The 18,232-nt window shown below is 43.4% G+C and overlaps 1 protein-coding gene and 1 pseudogene across 1 annotated transcript in view; both read left to right on the plus strand.

The window, feature by feature from the left end:
- The first annotated feature begins 748 nt into the window (after nucleotides 1-748).
- Nucleotides 749-10,250, plus strand: LOC116524067 (annotated as a pseudogene).
- A 4,715-nt stretch (nucleotides 10,251-14,965) lies between these two features.
- Nucleotides 14,966-18,232, plus strand: part of LOC116524068 (vomeronasal type-2 receptor 26-like) — a 10,254-nt gene continuing 6,987 nt past the window's right edge. The window contains exons 1-3 of the mRNA XM_032239166.1: nucleotides 14,966-14,986; nucleotides 16,463-16,795; nucleotides 17,168-17,299. Of these exons, the coding sequence (XP_032095057.1) occupies nucleotides 14,966-14,986; nucleotides 16,463-16,795; nucleotides 17,168-17,299 (486 nt within the window). The remainder of the gene's footprint in view (nucleotides 14,987-16,462; nucleotides 16,796-17,167; nucleotides 17,300-18,232) is intronic.

An 18,232-nucleotide genomic window follows, 5' to 3' on the forward strand; every position in this document is an offset into this window, starting at 1 on the left:
ATCGGAAACTCACCTACATCCTCCTGGTTTCACTCCTGCTTTCTTTCTTGACCTCCCTTCTCTTTATTGGTCACCCCATGAAAATGACCTTTCTCCTTCAACAAACCATTTTCAGTGTTGTTTTTTCAGTTGCCGTGCCTTCCTTGCTGACCAAGACTGTAATGGTGGTGTTGGTGGCCTTCCAAAGTACCAAGTCCATTGTAGTAATAATTGTGGGTATGATTTTGTCATGGCACGCATGGTTTTCTATCAGTTTTGGGTGACACCTGTCTTCAAACCTGGCAGAAGTCTCATAGCACAGGGATCACCAATGGATTCCGTCAGGACCCATAGCTGGCCCGTATCTTTGGAGTCCATACTTGGAGCCTATACCTTTGGAATCAGAGCTTCAGATTAATGTTCATCCTTGAAGCAACTGATTGCCCAGGCAATATGTGTAACTAATTAACTTATACTCCATTAAATAGTTTTAGAGGGTGCAATGGAGAAAGGTCTCAGATGCAAATTTAGCAGAAGAACTCATACCTGCACATCACATAGCAATGGCCCTGGGCTCAGCTCCTCAGATTTTATTTAGCCCTTCATCCTCAGCCATTGTGGTATTGTACTACTATAGCATCATCTCTTGGCTCCCTATTAGATCACCTGTGTAAAGACAGGAAATATCATCACATCATAAAGAAGACAGTAACAAGCTATTTTTCAGATTAGTGCCCCAGGGAATTTTGACCAGATCTTCATTGTAACCATGAAGACCGATAATCTTCCACATTCTGAAAGATATAAGACATTTAACAGGTAACTCCAATAGATTATTCAATATATCATGATCTAGAGTAAAGAATCCACAGGTGGGTTTCACATAAATTTACCACCAGTTCACCCTGCGTGTGCATGGTCGCTTTGTGAGCATGTGCACCAGGGGTGGGTTTCTCGCCCCGTTCCAACCGGTTCGGTTGGAACGAGGCCGGCGGCGTCCTCGCGCACGTGTGCGGCGTCCTCGCGCACGCGTGTGGTGCACGCATGCATACTAGCGTCTATGCGATGCTCCAGCTGCTCCTGGAGGATCGCGCAGGCGCTGTATGCGTCCTGCGCATGCGTGGAAGCGCAGAATTCATCAAAACCGGGTAAGGAGCGGGCGCGGGAGCGCGGGCGTGCGTGGGCGCGGGGGGGGGGCCCTTCGCCGTTCCCGGAAGTTACTTACTTCCGGGTTCGGCGACCAACCGGTTCACAGGGACCGCCGCGAACCGGTTGAAACCCACCCCTGATGTGCACCTTCCACACATGTGCACGATGTTCCATGTACTTTGCTCACATACGTGGCTTAAAAATGTCGCTAAATAAACATAAAGATGGGTGTGTGGGCAGGCGGGGGCGGGGCGGGGTGAGACGGGGGCAGGGTTACCCACAGGTCACCATTAACCATTTGCCTAAACCGGTCTCAGCCAGCTGAATAACACCTCTGATCTAACCATTGAGAAAGATAGCCTCATCCACATCAGATAGAATAAGAAGGAAATATAGTGGCTCATTGCCTAATTTAACAATATTGAACTGTTTTTCCACATTTCAAGCTTTAGAATCTCAAGAATAAGTTTTCAGACTAAGAAAACAATCAACTTCATCGAATTGTTCCTTTCTTAATTCTCAAATTAGGATTATTCTCCTGAGTCAAATAAAACTCAGCACACTTTTGTGGCAATGCTCATTCCCAATTCCCCTTCTAATTTTTATAAGCATGTATTATTTATTCTCCTTTGGAATTTCCACTACCACAATTAGTTGCCAATCAATGTGATGACAAAAGGGGTAGACAGCACCTGATACTCTGATTTGTAACAGCCTCCTTCTGTGATGAGAGCAGAGGTTGGGGTAAAGCTGGGCAAATACTGTAGCAATCTGAAATTGTACACTCTGAGATTTAACTCTGTGCTGAAGAAAGAACTGTAGGAAGGATCTCTTGCAGTATATGTCAAATGTTATTGCTAATGCATATACAGCTTTTTCTGCTTCAGCTTCTGTCTCAAATACCCTGTGCCAGTATGCTGGTGAAATGCCCATTTAAGGTGATAATAGAAGAAAAGGAATGGTTCCATTACTATAAGCCAGGGGACTACTGGATAACTGGAATAATGTCTGGAGTCGTAGCTCGATTGTATGAATTTTCGTTCTCAAAACCTCCAACCCACCAACTGAAAAGGTAATTGTCAGCACTTCCAGGATTCTGGTGATTGAGTTTACCTGCTCCAATGTCTTTTCTAGGAATGATTTCCATTCCCCGATTCCTCACCTTGAGAAAGGCAAATTCATTATTGCTTCTCCCAATTTCCTTTAGAGGAAAGGCTCCTGGGGAACATGACGATTTTGTAAAAGTTCCTTTTAAGTTCTTCCCCAAGTGTCCGTCTCAAACACTGGACACTGTCAACACTGTCCCACGATGACTCTTACCTGGATGGGGTTCTACCTGCTTTCAAAATGATTACCTTGGTACTGTGGAGAGTCAGCAACCTGTTTATTCATATTTATTTAATTTATTTATTTATGAACAATAGTTAAACATTAACTCCTAATAAAGTGATTGAATGAATACCTTAGAATAGAGGGAGATCTCGTCTATTTTCTCCCCACTGTTTCTTCCCCTTCCTTACATTTAGTCTATAATTCCTGTCATCTTCTCCACTCTTTCTTCCATCCTTTAACACTTTTGCCATTTTTGTGGCTTTCCTTTTCCTTTTGGTTTAAATAAAAGGGATAACTTAGAATAGCATAGTTGTATGGGACCTTGGAGGTCTTCTTCGTTTTCCAGAACTGAATCAAATGCTTTCTTATAGTCTATCCAAGCCATGAACATGTTGGTTTGTCTTTTCTTTGAATTCTTTAGTGTTAGCTTGTCAATCAGGAGTTGATCCTTTGTTCCTCTTGAATTTTTGCAGCATCCTTTCTGTTCTATAGGAAGCAAGTCATTTCTTTTCAAGTATCCCTAAATTTGATTTGCAGTGATGTGAATAAGGAGCTTGTGTGTTCTTGGCAAGCAGGTGATTGGCCTATGGTTTCCAGGGTCCTTTCCTCTTTCTTTATCTTTTTGGATCAAAAATGTCCTTCTAGTTTTCATCCATTCATCATTTTCATTTTTTTAAAAGATCGGGTTCATTTGGGCTGCCAATCTTTCATGCACACTTGTAAGTGCCTTTAACCAGAAGCCATGTAGCTCAACTGGTCCAGGTGCACTCCAGTTCTTCACTTTTCTTGACTGCCTTTGCACCTTTTCTTTTATTTTTTATTTTCACATATTCCATTTTATGCACCTTAATAGAATCCTCAACCTGTTTGATCCATTTTGCATTTCTGTTCTGCTTCTTATTGTTTTCCCACAAGTTCTTCCAGAATTTAAGAGCTTTCTCCTTATCCAGCTTTTCATTTGTTGTTACTCCATCTCCACTTTCTAACCTCTTATAAAACTGGTCCTGATTTGCTCTCAATTGTGAGTTTTCCTTGAACTGAGTTACTCGATTGTCATATCTTTTAATATTTTCAGCATCTGCAACAACCCTCCGCTTCAGCTCTTCACTTACTACTTCAATAGCCTTGTTCTCCAAATCGTATCTTGCTTCCAGGCTGCTTTTGACCTGTTTGTTCTTTACCTGACCTTGCCTTAGGTTTTTCAATTTCATTATTTCTTCTATTTCTTTTTCCCTCAACTCTGGCATCTCCTGGAACAGCGATATCAATAAACTGTATGCTTTGGCCCTCTGCAACCGGGATATCTGCCATGTTGTGCTGCAAATGACGATCCGTTTGTATTCGAAAGTCCCATAAGAACTTCACCTTCTCATTTTCGATAACTTTTTCCACTTTATGTTGTACATAATGACCAGTGGATTAATTTAGCAACTCGGTCCTGTCTAGCTTTGTAATCAGTTTAAGCACTTTTTCTGCATTCACATATTAAATATGAAACAGTTTTGACTTTGACATTTTCCTTCAAGAGCTGTCCATGCAAAGCTTTGGTTTTCCATCTATTTAATCTGTCATCCAGCTGTTTTTCCTTATATTCTGCCTTTGTTTCTGTTGTTTTTATGCTGTTCTCCATTTTCACAGCCTGCAGCAATTTTTCTGTACTTTGTCTCACACGATCATTCAAACTTCATTTTTCTTCTTCTACAGTTTGATGGATTTGCAATAGCCCCCTGCCCTCTATTTTTCTTGGCAGGTACAACCTGTTGATGGCACTTTGTGGATGCAAAGCATGGTACACATTCAAAAGTTTGTGTGTTTTCCAGTCCATGTTTTCCAGTTCAGCCAAAGTCCAGTTGACGATTTCAGCTGAGTAGCACACCACTGGAACTGCCCTTGTATTAATGCCTTTTTTATGTTTCCAGCATTCAGCTTTGATTTTAATATTTTGCGGACCCTCCTGATGTATTCCTTTTGTGTTGATTCTTTGACTTTTCCATTCAAGATGTTATCTGCTTCCAATATGCATAGGTACTTGTGACCATCATCCTTTGCTAATGCTTTCACTATATTTCCATTTTTATTTTATTTTATATTTCTATTTTCTGCTCCTCGGTAAATGACTCTCTCCAAACCGCAATACAATCCCCAGCTAGCTGTCAATAGCCATCAAAAATGCTTTTAATCCACAAAGAATAGAATCAGATAAGAAAAAAAGAGACTTCCCCCTGGGCTCTTCCTTTTAGTTGTTAATTTTTCTTCACTTCCAAATTGCAGAAGACAAAATCCTCTGAGGCTTTGGTGCTTAACCTCCGCTGCTTCCTTTTCTCAATTTTTAAATAACATTCCCCAAATATCAGTTAGCTGCAAATTGCGCTCCAGGACTTTTTTAAAGAATAAGATCAGTTTTTCTCTTTCTCTGTGAGTTGGTCAATCACTCATCCAGTTTCAACACTCTGTTCCCAGCACCACTCCTGCACAATAACTTAGTCCAGTTACCCCAGCTTTGTAGTGGTTATTCAATTATGACTGCTGCCCCCACTGCCAGTTTGAAGGTTTTTCTCTGACGTCCCAAGAAACTGCCAGTTCCTCTAGGTCATCAGAGCCGTCCCTTCTTCTCCTCTGTCCCTCAAGGACAGGTTTTCAGTCTGAAGACCCCCCAACAGCGATTTGTCTGGCTGGGTTTCCGCAAGGCTCAGCAGAGCCTGCTTTTTTCCCAGCCGGTCTCGTGGCTTCTGGCTTTGCCTATTTATTTATTTATTGGAATTGGTCAAACAAAAACAAGAACAAGAATAAGAGAATAAAAAATACAATTACAGGGACTATAGGCTTGTTGGTGCACTTATGCAAACTCCTTCTACTCACCATTTAAGTATAAAGTAAGGTCCACAGAAGTCAATTTGTAACTGAAACTGTGAAAATTTATAGCTGAAAAAACTGAGTCAGGTAGGGCATGCCAGACTTCGACAACTCTATTACAGAAATCATATTTTGACCCTCAAATTGCAAGCCCTCTCTGAGGGGTGTAGGTTTTCACCCCCCAGGATCAAGGATGGACTGTCTGGGCTGTCCTTCGGGGGCATCATTCATAGCCACTCAATCTTGTCGGGATTGAGTACAAGTTTGTTTACCCCCATCCAGATCCTAACAGCCTCCGGGCACTGGCACATCATGTCCGCCGCTACATTGAGCTGGCACGGGGCAGAGAGATATAACTGTGTTTCATCAGCATACTGATGATACTTAACCCCGTGCTGTCGAATGATCACACCCAGCGGCTTCATGTAGATGTTAAATAAGAGGGGGGACAAGACCGAACCCTGCGGCACCCCACATTTAAGGGGCCTAGGGGTCGATCTCTGTCGCCCAACCAACACCGACTGCGACCTGTTGGAGAGAATGGTAGAACAGTGCCTCTCACTCCCACCTCCTCCAACCGTCGCAGAAGGATACCATGGTCGATGGTATCTAAGGCGGCTGAGAGATCAAGAAGCACCAGGATAGAGAAATGTCCTCTATTCCTGGCCTGCCAGAGATCATCAGTCAGTGCGACCAAAGTGGTTTCTATGCTGTATCTAGGCCTGAAACCAGACTGAAAGGAATCTAGATAATCTGCTTCATTCAAGGTCCGTCGGAGTTGAAGTGCCACCACCTTCTCGACAACCTTTCCCAAAAAAGGAAGGTTGGAGACAGGACAATAGTTCTTAAGAATAGCTGGGTCCAGAGAAGGCTTCTTAAGGAGGGGCCTTACCACCGCTTCCTTAAGTGGTTGCGGGAAAGATCCCTCCTGTAAAGATCCGTTCGTAATCATCTGGAGCCAGCCTCGTGTTACCTCCCTGCTGGTCGAGACCAGCCAGGAGGGGCACGGGTCCAATAAGCAGGTGGAGGCACTCATCGCTCCCATGGCCTTGTCCACTTCCTCAGGGGTGACAAACTCAAACTCATCCCAGTAAGGGGGATTAAGGAATTCTATTGTGTACAGAAGAGTGCAAGACTTTTCTCGCAAAGTAATTCTGAACCCTCTTGATTGTACTGATGTCAGATATATGGTGAGGTTTCTAAAATTGGTCTTACTTAAATTTTATAGCCTCTAATAACAATACAATGTTTCCAGAAAAAAAGCTTTGCTTTACAACTCTTAATTCTTTTTTTAGCAATGCTGTTATAGTGAGCTTTGGAGCATAAATCATCAGTGATAAATACACCTAGGTACTTGACAAAGCGAGTGTCATCTGCTAGATCAATGCCAACTAGCTTATACTTGACATTCTGTTTACGTTTACCAATATGTAAGATAGAGCATTTATTAATCGAAATTTTAAGTTGCCAAATAGATGACCATTCAGACACATAGTCAAAATCACTTTGCAAAACAACAGAATTATCTGTAGAATTGAATAATTTTATGTCATTGGCAAAAAGAACGCAATTGCTTTTAAGTTGATCACATAAATCATTGATATAGAGCAAAAAAAGATGATGAAATTTCTTACATTGCAGTGAGAACAACTTCTACTACAATCTGCCCTTCTTGTTGGCTGTTCATGAAGTCAACCGGAATCCTTGGCTCTTACCCAACATCACCCTGGGATACAACATCTATCAGAACTTTTTCAGTGCAAGAATGACATATGAGGCCATGCTGGATGTGCTGTCTACAGGACAAGAGAGCGTCCCAAACTATAGTTGTGGAAGACAAAAGAATCTGCTGGCAGTTCTTGAAGAGATGGATTCTGAACTCTTTGATCATATATCTAATGTGATGAGCATCTATAAAATTCCACAGGTATAAAGGTAAATGGAATACCAAGTTGTAAATTTTCAGATTTGCCTTGAAGTCAGAACTTGCATATATTTCTCCAAAATAAATTTCTCCAAATAAATTGAAAGTCAGAGAGTAAATATTAGAAGAGCTGAAAGATTTTAAATTCACAAAGTATGTGAAGTGTATGTGTGTGGGTATGTGTAGTTATGTAGTTCCTGTGATCAGTTGTCCACCCCACCTGCCCCCATCCTATTCTGTCCTAAATTTTGGTATTTTTCAGCTCAGCTGATTCACAGAGCACAGTGGATTTCTGTGTCTCAGCTGTTTTTGTTACCAGCGTTGCCCAAACGGTAAAATTGGTGCATTTTGTACTAGTACTTCAGACTCAGCAGAGGGCTAGTATTAGTAACACCAGAAAGAGTGAAGTAGCTGGGTCAAAGGCAAAAGGATGCTCAGCTGTGGATGTATCTGGTGGTGAAAGGAAAGTCCGATGCTGTAAAGATCTACGCTCCGTAGGAAGTTGGAATGTAAGATCCATGAATCACGTCAAGCTTGATGTGGTCAGACATGAGATGACAAGTAAGAGATGACAAGACTAAACATTGACATCTTAGGAATCAGAGAACTAAAATGGACATGAATGGGTGAATTTAATTCAGATGACCATCAAGTATACTACTGTGGGCAAGAATCCCTCAGAAGAAATGGACTAGCCTTCATAGTTAATAAAAGAGTAGAAAAAGCACAATCTCCAAAATGAAAGAATGTTCTCAGTTTGAATCCAAGGCAAACCATTCAACATCACAGTTGTCCAAGTCCATGCCCCAACCACTGGTGCTGAAGAGGATGAAGTTGACCAGTTCTATGAAGCACTAAAGTATCTTATAAAATTAACACCAAAATGATCTCATTCTCATCATGGGGAGTTGGAATACTGAAGTAGGAAGTCAAAAGTTAACTGGAATAACAGGTAAGTTTGGCCTTGGAGTACAAAATGAAGCAGAGCACAGGCTACAAACACTATTTTCCAACAACCCAAGAGATGGTCGTCACCAGATGATCAACACAGAAATCAGATTGATTATGTGCTCTGCAGCCAAAGATGGAGAAGCACTATACAGTCAATAAACATAAGACCGGGAGCTGACTGTGGCTCAGATCATGAGCTTCTAGTTGCAAAATTTAGGTTTAAAATGAAGAAGATAGGGAAATACACTAAGCCACTCAGGTATGAACTAAATAATATCCCTGATGAACATACAGTAGAAGTGACAAATAGATTTAAGGAATTAGATCTGATTCCTTCACAACATTGTACAAGAGGTAGCAACTACAACCATCCCAAATAAAAAGAAGTTTAAGAAAGCAAAATGGCTGTCTGAGAAAGCTTTAAAAATAGCTGGAGAAAGAAGGGAAGCAAAAGGTAAGGGAGAAAGGGGAAGATGCACCCAACTGAATGCAGAATTCCAGAGAATAGCTAGAAGAGATAAGAATGCCTTCTTAAATGAACAGTGGAAAGAAATAGAAGAAAACAATAGAATATTGAGGACCAGAGAACTTTTTGAGAAAATTGGAGATATTAAGGGAACATTTCATGCAAAGATGGGCATGATAAAGAACCAAAATGGCAGGGACTTAACAGAAGCAGAAGAGGTTAAGAAGAGGTGGCAAAATTACACAGCAGAACTATAAAAGAAGGGGCTTAACATCCCTGATAACTACAATGGGTTGATCACTGATCTCAAGTTGGACATTCTGGATTGTGAAGTCAAATGGGTCTTAGGAAGTCTGAGAAACAACAAAGCTAGTGGAAGTGATAGTATTCCACCTGAGATATTCAAAATCCTAAAAGATGATGCAATGAAAGTGCTACACTCAATTTGCCAGCAAATTTGGAAAACTCAACAGTGGCCAAAGAATTTGAAAAAGTCAGTTTACATTCCAATTCCAAAGAAAGGCAATGCCAAAGAATGTTCAAACTATTGCACCATTGCACTTATTTTACCTGCTAGCAAAGTTATGCTCACAATCCTACCAGCTAGGCTGCAGCAGTATGTGGATTGAGAACTTCTAGAAGTACGGGCAGGATTTCGAAGAGGCAGAGGAACTAGAGATCAAATTGCCAACATACTCTGGATCATGGAGAAAGCTAGGGAGTTTCAGAAAACACCTACTTCTGCTTCATTGAATATGCCGAAGCCTTTGATTGTGTGGCTCACAATAAATTGTGGCAAGTTCTTAAAGAGATGGGAGTACCAGACCATATTATTGGTCTCTTGAGAAACAAATATGTGGGTCAAGAAGCAACAGTGAGAACTGGTCATGGAAGCACTGATTGGTTCAAAATTAAGAAAGGAGTTTGGGAACAATGTATACTGTCTCTCTGTATATTTAACTTATATGCAGAGTACATCAAGAGAAAGGTGGGGCTAGATGAATCACAAGTTGGAATTAAGATTGCCCGGAGAAATTTCAACACCCTCAGATATGCAGGTGATACCACTCTAATGGCAGAAAATGAAGAGGAAGTAAAGAGCCTCTTGATGCGGGTGAAGGAGGAGAGTGCAGAAGTTGGCTTGAAACCTTACATTAAGAAAACTAAGATCATGGCATCGAGACCTCTCAATTCCTGGCAAATAGATGGGGAAGAAATGGAGGTAGTGATACATTTTATTTTCCTGGGCTCTATGTGTTCTCTGGGTCGGCAGCTGCTTCTCTCCATTGCTGCTCTTGGTGGGAGAGCATCTTGTACAATTTAGCAGCTGTGAGCTGTATCTTTTCTATACGTCCCATCCAGAAATCACTGCAGCACAGAGAAGAAGCAGCCATGTTGAATGCTATTTCTCTCAGCCACAGCACTTTCTGGATGGGATTTAGAGAAAAGAGTTGGCTCACAGATGCTAAATTGCACAAGATGATCTCCCAATATGGGAGAGAAGCATCCATTGCCCCGAAGAGCACAGATGGAGGGGAGCAGGCCCTGAAAGGCTGCTCAGCCAAGCTTTGCACGTGGTGGAAGCACACATATTAACATTTTTGGTGAATCGGTGGTGGAATTATTTGAAACTCACCACTGCGGATACTACATTCTTATTTACAATCCATTGGGGTCCCCATAGTTCCTCCCCCCCCCAAATCCTGACCTGGGTCTCCACCGGCACTGGGTCTGCTTTAAAGTAAGATTGATGCAGGGGGGGGGGTGCACAGGTAAACCCACCAGTGGCTGGCCAGGTTAGGAGATCCTAATATGCTGAACACTATAAATCCTAATATGCTGAATATTATAAATTTATATTAGCTGACATTTCACTCTAGTGACTTGACCTGACTTCTTGACTCATAACTTCCTCATAAGTATTAAAAATAGTGCTGAAACAGTGTGGCAAGACGCTCTGAAGGAGGGGCACAGGAAGCCAGGCGTGGGTGAGAGATAGAACAGAGGTGAAACAGCTAACATTCCAAAATGAACTTCTCCTTTTCGAAATGTCATGTTTGTCTCTTGTATGGAAACGCCTTGAGAATGCACAATGTGGAACATGGCATAAAAATAGCATCTTGGGCAGAGCCCAGGCAGTTCAGATTTTGGTGTGTGAGCACGCTGAACTCTTGATGCATCCAATAAACCTGTTTTCTCTTGAACCTTCGTGGTCTCGAGTCCTGGTCTTTCGTAAGTAGATTGCAAACCTCAATCTGCTGCAACAAGATTATGAAATTGACTTCTGCATTTCAATTGTCTGAAAGAAATTCAGCCAATTAAAGAGTTTATATAGAAATATTTGAAATCAATTATATGAATGAAGACAATGAAATAATATACCAATTGTTAGATAGGGTGAATGGATGAGGCAGACTCAGGCTTCAGCAACCACAGCTTTTTATTAAGTGACAACTATGTACAATCCAGCAAAGGCTCTGTCTGGCAGCAGCCCTTTTATAGGGAGCTGTCAGACCTCTCGACCAATCAGATTAAAGTACTGTTCCCGCCGGAACAGAGGACCTATGCAGAAGCTACCATACTGCCTGTCAGTATGTAACACCCCTCCCCTCTTAATTTGGCTTGCCTGCTTGTAAGGTACTCACGCAGGTAGGGCGGTTTTCTAGTGACTCGTCCAGACCTGCGCAGTTCAGTTGGAGCTGGATCTTTGGTCAGGTCGGATGGAACTGCTGTCTCTCTGGCTTCACCTGGTGGAAGCTCCTGGAACTTTCCACAGGGTGTGGATGGAGTTTCCGGAACCGGTTTGCTCAGAACTCGCTTTGGCCCTGCAACTTCAGCAGATAAGAAGCCTGTCCCTTGAGACTTGAGTAGTCTGTGGAAGGAGTGAGTTCGTGCTCCTTTTGGGTAGGACTTTGGTTAACTCATGCAGGAGTTACTTCTGGTGGCCTAAGGTTGGATTGGAGAGGCAGCCTCGGAGTTGGTTAATGTGCCGCTTCCAAATTCTACTGTACTTGAGCTCTACTGGTAAGAGCGAGGTCCAGTAATTCCTGTAACAGTGGCAGGAATCCAGAAGCTCCCCCCCCCAGTGTAGTTCTGGGCATAAATTCTATCCCCTATGCTAAAGTCTACATTTGCCGGTCGAATCTGGGGGTGTTGCGGCAGATGGATGGTTGGATGTAGCCGGTCTAAGGGCGATCTTAGCTGGCAACCCGTTAGAAGCTCAGCGGGACTTCTACTAGTGGTAGCACTTGGTATGATGTGCTGGTAAAGCAGGAATTGGTTTACCCATGTTTGCCAATCTCCCGGCCCCATCCTCACTAAGGCTTCTTTAGTGGATCGCACCATTCTGTCCACCTGTCCATTATGGACCGGATGGAATGGAGCAACCAGGGAATGTCTGATTCCCTGTGAAGCTAAGTAAGTCTGGAATTGCCTGGCCATAAATTGGGGCCCTTTGTCCGAGACTAGGACGTTGGGCAGGCCGTGAGTGGAGAAAAGTCTCCATAGTGCCTTGATGACCACTTCTGCCATAGTAGTAGCCATGAGGACTATCTCTAACAATTTCAAGTAGGCATCCACAACTACCATGAATACTTGGCCATGAACATGGCCAGCAAAGTCAATGTGTACCCTAGACGAGGGTGACTGAGGTTGCTCCCACTCCTTGGTGGGTGCCTCTGGGGAAGCTATTCTGGACTCCTGGCATGCTGTGCAGGTAGCCACCCACTCTTCAATCTTCCTATCCATGTTAGGCCACCACACGTAACTCCTAGCCAAAGGTTTCATCTGGACAATTCCCGGATGCCCTATATGCAAGGCTGCTAATACTGCAACCCGCAGTTTGGTTGGAACAATGACCCAGTCCCCCCAGAGTAGACAACCATTAACAACAGACAATTCATCCCTTTTAAACAGTTCTTAGTCTTTTAAATAGTTGCTCCTTATTTGCAGCTGATACCAAGATGTTGGTGAAATAGGGGACGACTCCTGGTATCCCCTGGAAAAGCTGTTCCATGACACTTTGCAACAGTCCAGAGGCAATACTAACGCTGAATTGTAGACGGGTGCATTTAAATGCACCCCTATGCATCACAATGGTTTCGGCCTCCACAGTGGCACCATCTATAGGCAACTGTTGGCATGCCTGCACCATATCTAATTTAGCAAATACTTTTCCTGGGTCAAAAGAATGGAGTAAATGCTGGATAATGGGCACTAGATAAGCACTTTGTTGTAAGGCCTTATTTATTGTACATTTGTAGGCTGCACAGATGTGGACAGACCTGTCAGACTTGACCTGAGTCACTATAGGTGTCTGGCCAATTAATTTATATTCAATTCAAGATCAATTTTGGGTCGGAGAGAGAAATAGACCCTCCGGGGTTTTAGACTAATGGGGGCTACGTTGGGGTCCAAATTAAAAGAGATTGGGTTAATTAAAAGATTACCTAGAGCAGTGCTAAAGATGTCCTTGAACTCCTTAAGTAGTTCTTCAATGCTGTCATCACGAACAGCACTGATTCCGGTCACCCCCAGGCCCAGGGGACCAGACTAAGCCTAGAAGGCTCTGCAGGACTCTGCCAACCACAGTCACAGGAAGCCATCCATTGAAGGACAAGAATTTCATTCCAAAAGTCCCTTGGCCCAGAACCGGGATTTGGTTCCCCTGGTAGTCACTCAGGCGCAGGTCTGGAACCATCAGCTTGTGCCTGCTCAAGTTGGGGACAGTCTTTTTCTGTAATGCACTCTACATGGGGCTGCCATTGAAGAGTGTTCGAAGACTTCAGCTAGTCCAGAACGCAGCCGCGCGAGCGATTGTGGGTGCACCCAGGTACACCCACATCACACCTATCCTCCGGGAGCTGCACTGGCTACCCATTAGTCTCCGGACCCGCTTCAAGGTGCTGGTCGTTACCTATAAAGCCCTACATGGCATCGGACCTGGGTACCTGAAAGACCGCCTCCTGCCGATTACCTCCCATAGACTGATTAGATCTCACAGGTTAGGTCTTCTCCGGATTCCATCTGCCAGCCAATGTCGGCAGGCGACTCCCCGGGGGAGAGCCTTCGCTGTTGCAGCTCCAGCCCTTTGGAATGACCTCCCTGTGGAGATCCGGACCCTCACTACCCTCTCGGCCTTCCGCAAAGCCACTAAGTCCTGGCTGCTCCAGCAGGCCGGGGGGCTTTTGAAATATCCAGCCCCACGGTAACTGTGAATGTTGTGTATTTTAAAGTGTTGTTTTGTTTATTTATCCCCTTCCCTTGTTTATTGTAAGCCGCCCGGAGTCCTTCGGGAGTGGGCGGCATACAAGACCAATAAACATCAAACATCAACATTTTCAGCATAGTCCAGGACATGATGGTCATTGATGACCCTGTATCAATCTCCATAGAGCAGGGAGATCCCTCAAGGAGGATGGTGACCCTCAGCTTCTTGTTTCGTGGGGTGCTTGCTTGACCAATGGTGGTCTGGAATGTTGCATCAGTTCCTGCCCCAGGCAGCTTTTGTCATGGCTGCCATGTCTCTCACCTCGGCGTTCTTGGGCGTACAGGTTGGCCCTTCGGTTGCTTTCGTGCTGCATGGAATTAGCTTCTGCAGACTTTGACGATGTGCCTTTTTTGCTCACAGCACTGGCAGATGATGTCTTGGCAATGGCAGGCAGATCACTGATGGTTGCCCCCACAGCTGGTGCAAGGTGGGAAACACATTTCAAATTTCCGCACCGAATCTTTGCGTTCATTGCGCATGCGGTAGATTTTGTCCTCACTATCAGAGGGCTCTTGCTCGGCATTCTCGCATTACACTTCCGCAGTTTTGTGCCCACTCTTGGGGCTGTTCTGCCTCTGCAGCATCTATGTCGACTTGGTCAAAGACTCGGTAGCCCTGGCTTTGTCCAGGGCAATTTGTAGAGTGAGATTTGTCTTGGCAAGCAACCTCCTCTGTAAATCAATGTCCCAAACACCACAAATGATTCTGTTCAGCAACAGTTCATCTAAGTCCCTGAATTCGCATTAGGCCGCAGCCTTATGAAGTGCGGCAACATACTGGTTGATCATTTCACCTTCTTTATGGTTGTGGAGGTTGAATTCACGCCTCTCCACGTATTTAGATGGTCTGGGAGCATAGTGTGTCTGCAGCATCTGTTGTAGCATCGACCAAGCGACTGACTGTACCGGCGTTGGCTTGGATAGATCCTTGGCAGTCTCAAATACCTCTGGCCCACAGTAGCTCAGGAACATGGCTTTCTTTCAGCCTTCGGACAGGCCCTGGAGGTCGTTGGCTTCAAGGAAGCATTCGAACCTCAACATATATGAATCCCAGTGCTCAGCGGGTAGGTCATACGGAGCTGGTGTGCATGCATAGTCATCTTTGTCTGGTCAGGCAGATTCAAATTTGCCGCTTAAAGATGGCTACTCGATGCCATGCTTAGCTCTCAGCTGGACTGACTTGCTGGATTGCATTTGCTCTTTTTGGTGCCTAATTGCCTTCCATTTCCACCTTCGTCACCAGTGTTAGATAGGGTGAATTAATGAGGCGGACTCAGACTTCAGCAACAAAAGCACTTTATTAAGTGACATGTACAGTATGTACATTCCAACAAAGGCTCTGTCTGGCAGCAGCCCTTTTATAGAGAATTGTCAGACCTCTCGACCATTCAGATAAAAGTACTGTTCCCACTGGAACAGAGGACCTATGTGGAAACTACTAAACTGTCGGTTAGTATGTAACACCAATATTAAACAATAGCTATGGGGGAAAATACAACAAACAATATTTCAAGCCCAACTTATGAAATAATCAAATAAGAAGTATCTATGAGAATAATCTATCAGAAATTAATGTGTTTGTCAGTTTTAAAAAATATCCCATGAGTTTATAGCAGTATTGAGCGGCTGCTCAATTTATTTTCCAAATCACCAGATGGTAGGACAAGAAACAATGGATGGAAAGTTATCAAGGAGGAAAGCAACCTGGAATTAAGGCTTTGAGGACAATTAACCATTGGAACAGCTTCCCTCCAGAAGTTGTGGGTGCTTCATCACTGGGGTTTTAAAAGAAGGGACTGGACAGTCACTTTTCTGAAATGGTATTGGGTCTCCTGCTTGAACAGGGGGTTGGAAAGGGCAGGGGTGTCGCTCGATTTCATTGAGTGCTGCATCAGGGTTGTGTTTGACCTTGGGGATGAGGTGTGGCCAAGGTGGGTGTGGCCACAATGTCATCACTTGTGTCAGGTGGCACCTATGGTTGCCCAAATGCTCTACCAGCATGACCAGGCTCCAGAGCTCCGTTTTCACCTGAGATGGCCTCCTGCAACACTTTGCCAGCCAAAATGGAGCTTGAGCGGGGCATGCTCTAGCTCCCTTTTCACTGGCAGAGGCACCATTGGCTGGTCTTTTGCTATTTCCAGGATAGCCCTGCAGGCCAGATCTAAGCACTCTGCAGGCCGGATCCAGCACCTGGGCCTTGAGTTTGATACCCCCGGATTAATGTCTCCTGCTTGACTAGAAGACTCCCCAGCTCTATTCTGATTGACTAATGGACTGAGAGAATGGGTGAGTTATAAAGTGACCAGAAGTGTGTTCTCTATGAGGACCACCCATGAACCTTCCCCACAGATAATTCAGAGCTCCCTAGTTTCAAAGGGAGCATACAAGACAACAGGACAGAACATCAAGGGAACTAGCAAAATTCATGCAGTTATTGTTTGAAACTTCTCTCAGCCATGGGGAAAGGCCCTCAGATTCACCATCTGACTTTTATCATTAAAACTGGCAGAAACTACCAATACCTTCTCTTTTATCTTTAGATCAACTACAGTGTCATCAACCAGATGGCTGAGCAAAATCATCATTTTCCTTTTTCATATCGGTTGACCCCAAACCAAGAACCTCCTTACTCAGCCATTGTCCAGCTTCTCCTGCACTTCCAATGGACGTGGATCGGCCTCCTTTCTCAGGACAATGAAAAAGGAGAAAAATTCAAAAGACGCTTGGAAGTTCTCACTCTTAAAAATGGGATTTGTGTTGTCCTCTCAGGAACTGTCCTAGAAGCAAATATGCAGACAAGTACTGGAGAAACTGTCATGGAAGAAAAAAGGAAAATGTTCTATTCTCTTATCAAGAGTCAAATAAAAATTATAGTATGCCAACTGGATTTTCAGGCCTTTGGAATTTTAACATTAATAATACAAATAATTGATAAGACTAATACATCACTTGTGGGAAGGGTGTGGATTGCAACAACTTTGACAGCTTTAAGTGTAAATATTTTTGACCTCTCGGTTGATCTCCAAAATAAATATACTTTGTTTTCTTTCCTCATCCAGACAAACAGAAGGACTCAGTATTATGACTTTAATTCTTATTCCTCTATGGGCATATTGTATGAAAAGGAAGCGTTCCAATGTTCCTATTCGAGTTCTCTCTTATCTAAGAAAGTTTGGAAAAAATGCAGAGAAAAAGAGAACTGGGAATTCCCACCCCATGATGTGATTGCAAAAATCCTGTCTCAGGATTCCTCCAGTGTTTCCCAAATAATTCAAGTTGTGGCCTGGGTCCTCAATGCTGCCTCTTCCTCCCAATGGAGTAAGAGGAGAATGCGAGCTGGATACCATCAGTCACTCCAGATTGTACAGCCATGGCAGGTAAGTTTTCTCCTTTGAGGTTCCTTTGATTCTCCCCTTCCAATTCTGCAGTATTAAATTAGATGTAGAAAGGGGTGAAATATTCCAAAGAGCAGTTGCCCAATTTGTGGTATTTGACAGTGAGTGTAAACCCTGTAGCTGACAAGGCTGAGGCCATTTTGAAGGTTCAGTTGCCACACTGGAGTCAAGGGATAAGGAGGAGGGGAATAAAGATAGCTAGGGTTTTGTAGCCAAAAGAAAATATTCTCTCCTGGGAACCAAGGTCATTCCCACCCAAGGCTGGAGGGAGGATGGGTCTAGTTACCAGGCAACCGGATGACACCTTGATTGGACCATGTGACTGATTGTTTGGAAAGGAGAGGAAAACTTTTACTTTTAATTAGATGAAAACTATGGGAACATTTAGAATCAGTTTTCATCAGCCTATATGCTGATATGATATGTCCAATAAAACTGATATTTGAGGAACCTGCTTGCCTCAGAGTCCTGTAATATGGGGATATTACTTGGAACCCTGACATTTAACTGACTCTAATTTTTCCCCATGTTTTTTATGTTTTAATTTATTACAAACATATCAATGTGTGAACAGTGTGGCACCTGAATGTCTTATGTTTTGGTACAAATAATATAATATTCATCATAGTTACTACAGTTGACAAGCTTATATAGTTCTGGTAATAATACACATATTTTGTTGAATTATAATGTTTCATTATTTAGTTATTCAATTACTTACTTATTTATTTGTTTGTCAAACATGTACAAGATATCAATATAAATATGAACCTGGACATCAACGAAGGAAATGAATACAAATAAATTGGGACAGTAGGACAGGGGTGGTAGACTTGCTGGTGCGCTTATGCATGCCCCCTTTACGGACCTCTTAGGAATGGGGTGAGTTCCATGGTAGACAGTTTAAGGTTGAAG

This window comes from Thamnophis elegans, chromosome 2 (assembly GCF_009769535.1).
Source record: "Thamnophis elegans isolate rThaEle1 chromosome 2, rThaEle1.pri, whole genome shotgun sequence".
Lineage (NCBI taxonomy): Eukaryota > Metazoa > Chordata > Lepidosauria > Squamata > Colubridae > Thamnophis > Thamnophis elegans.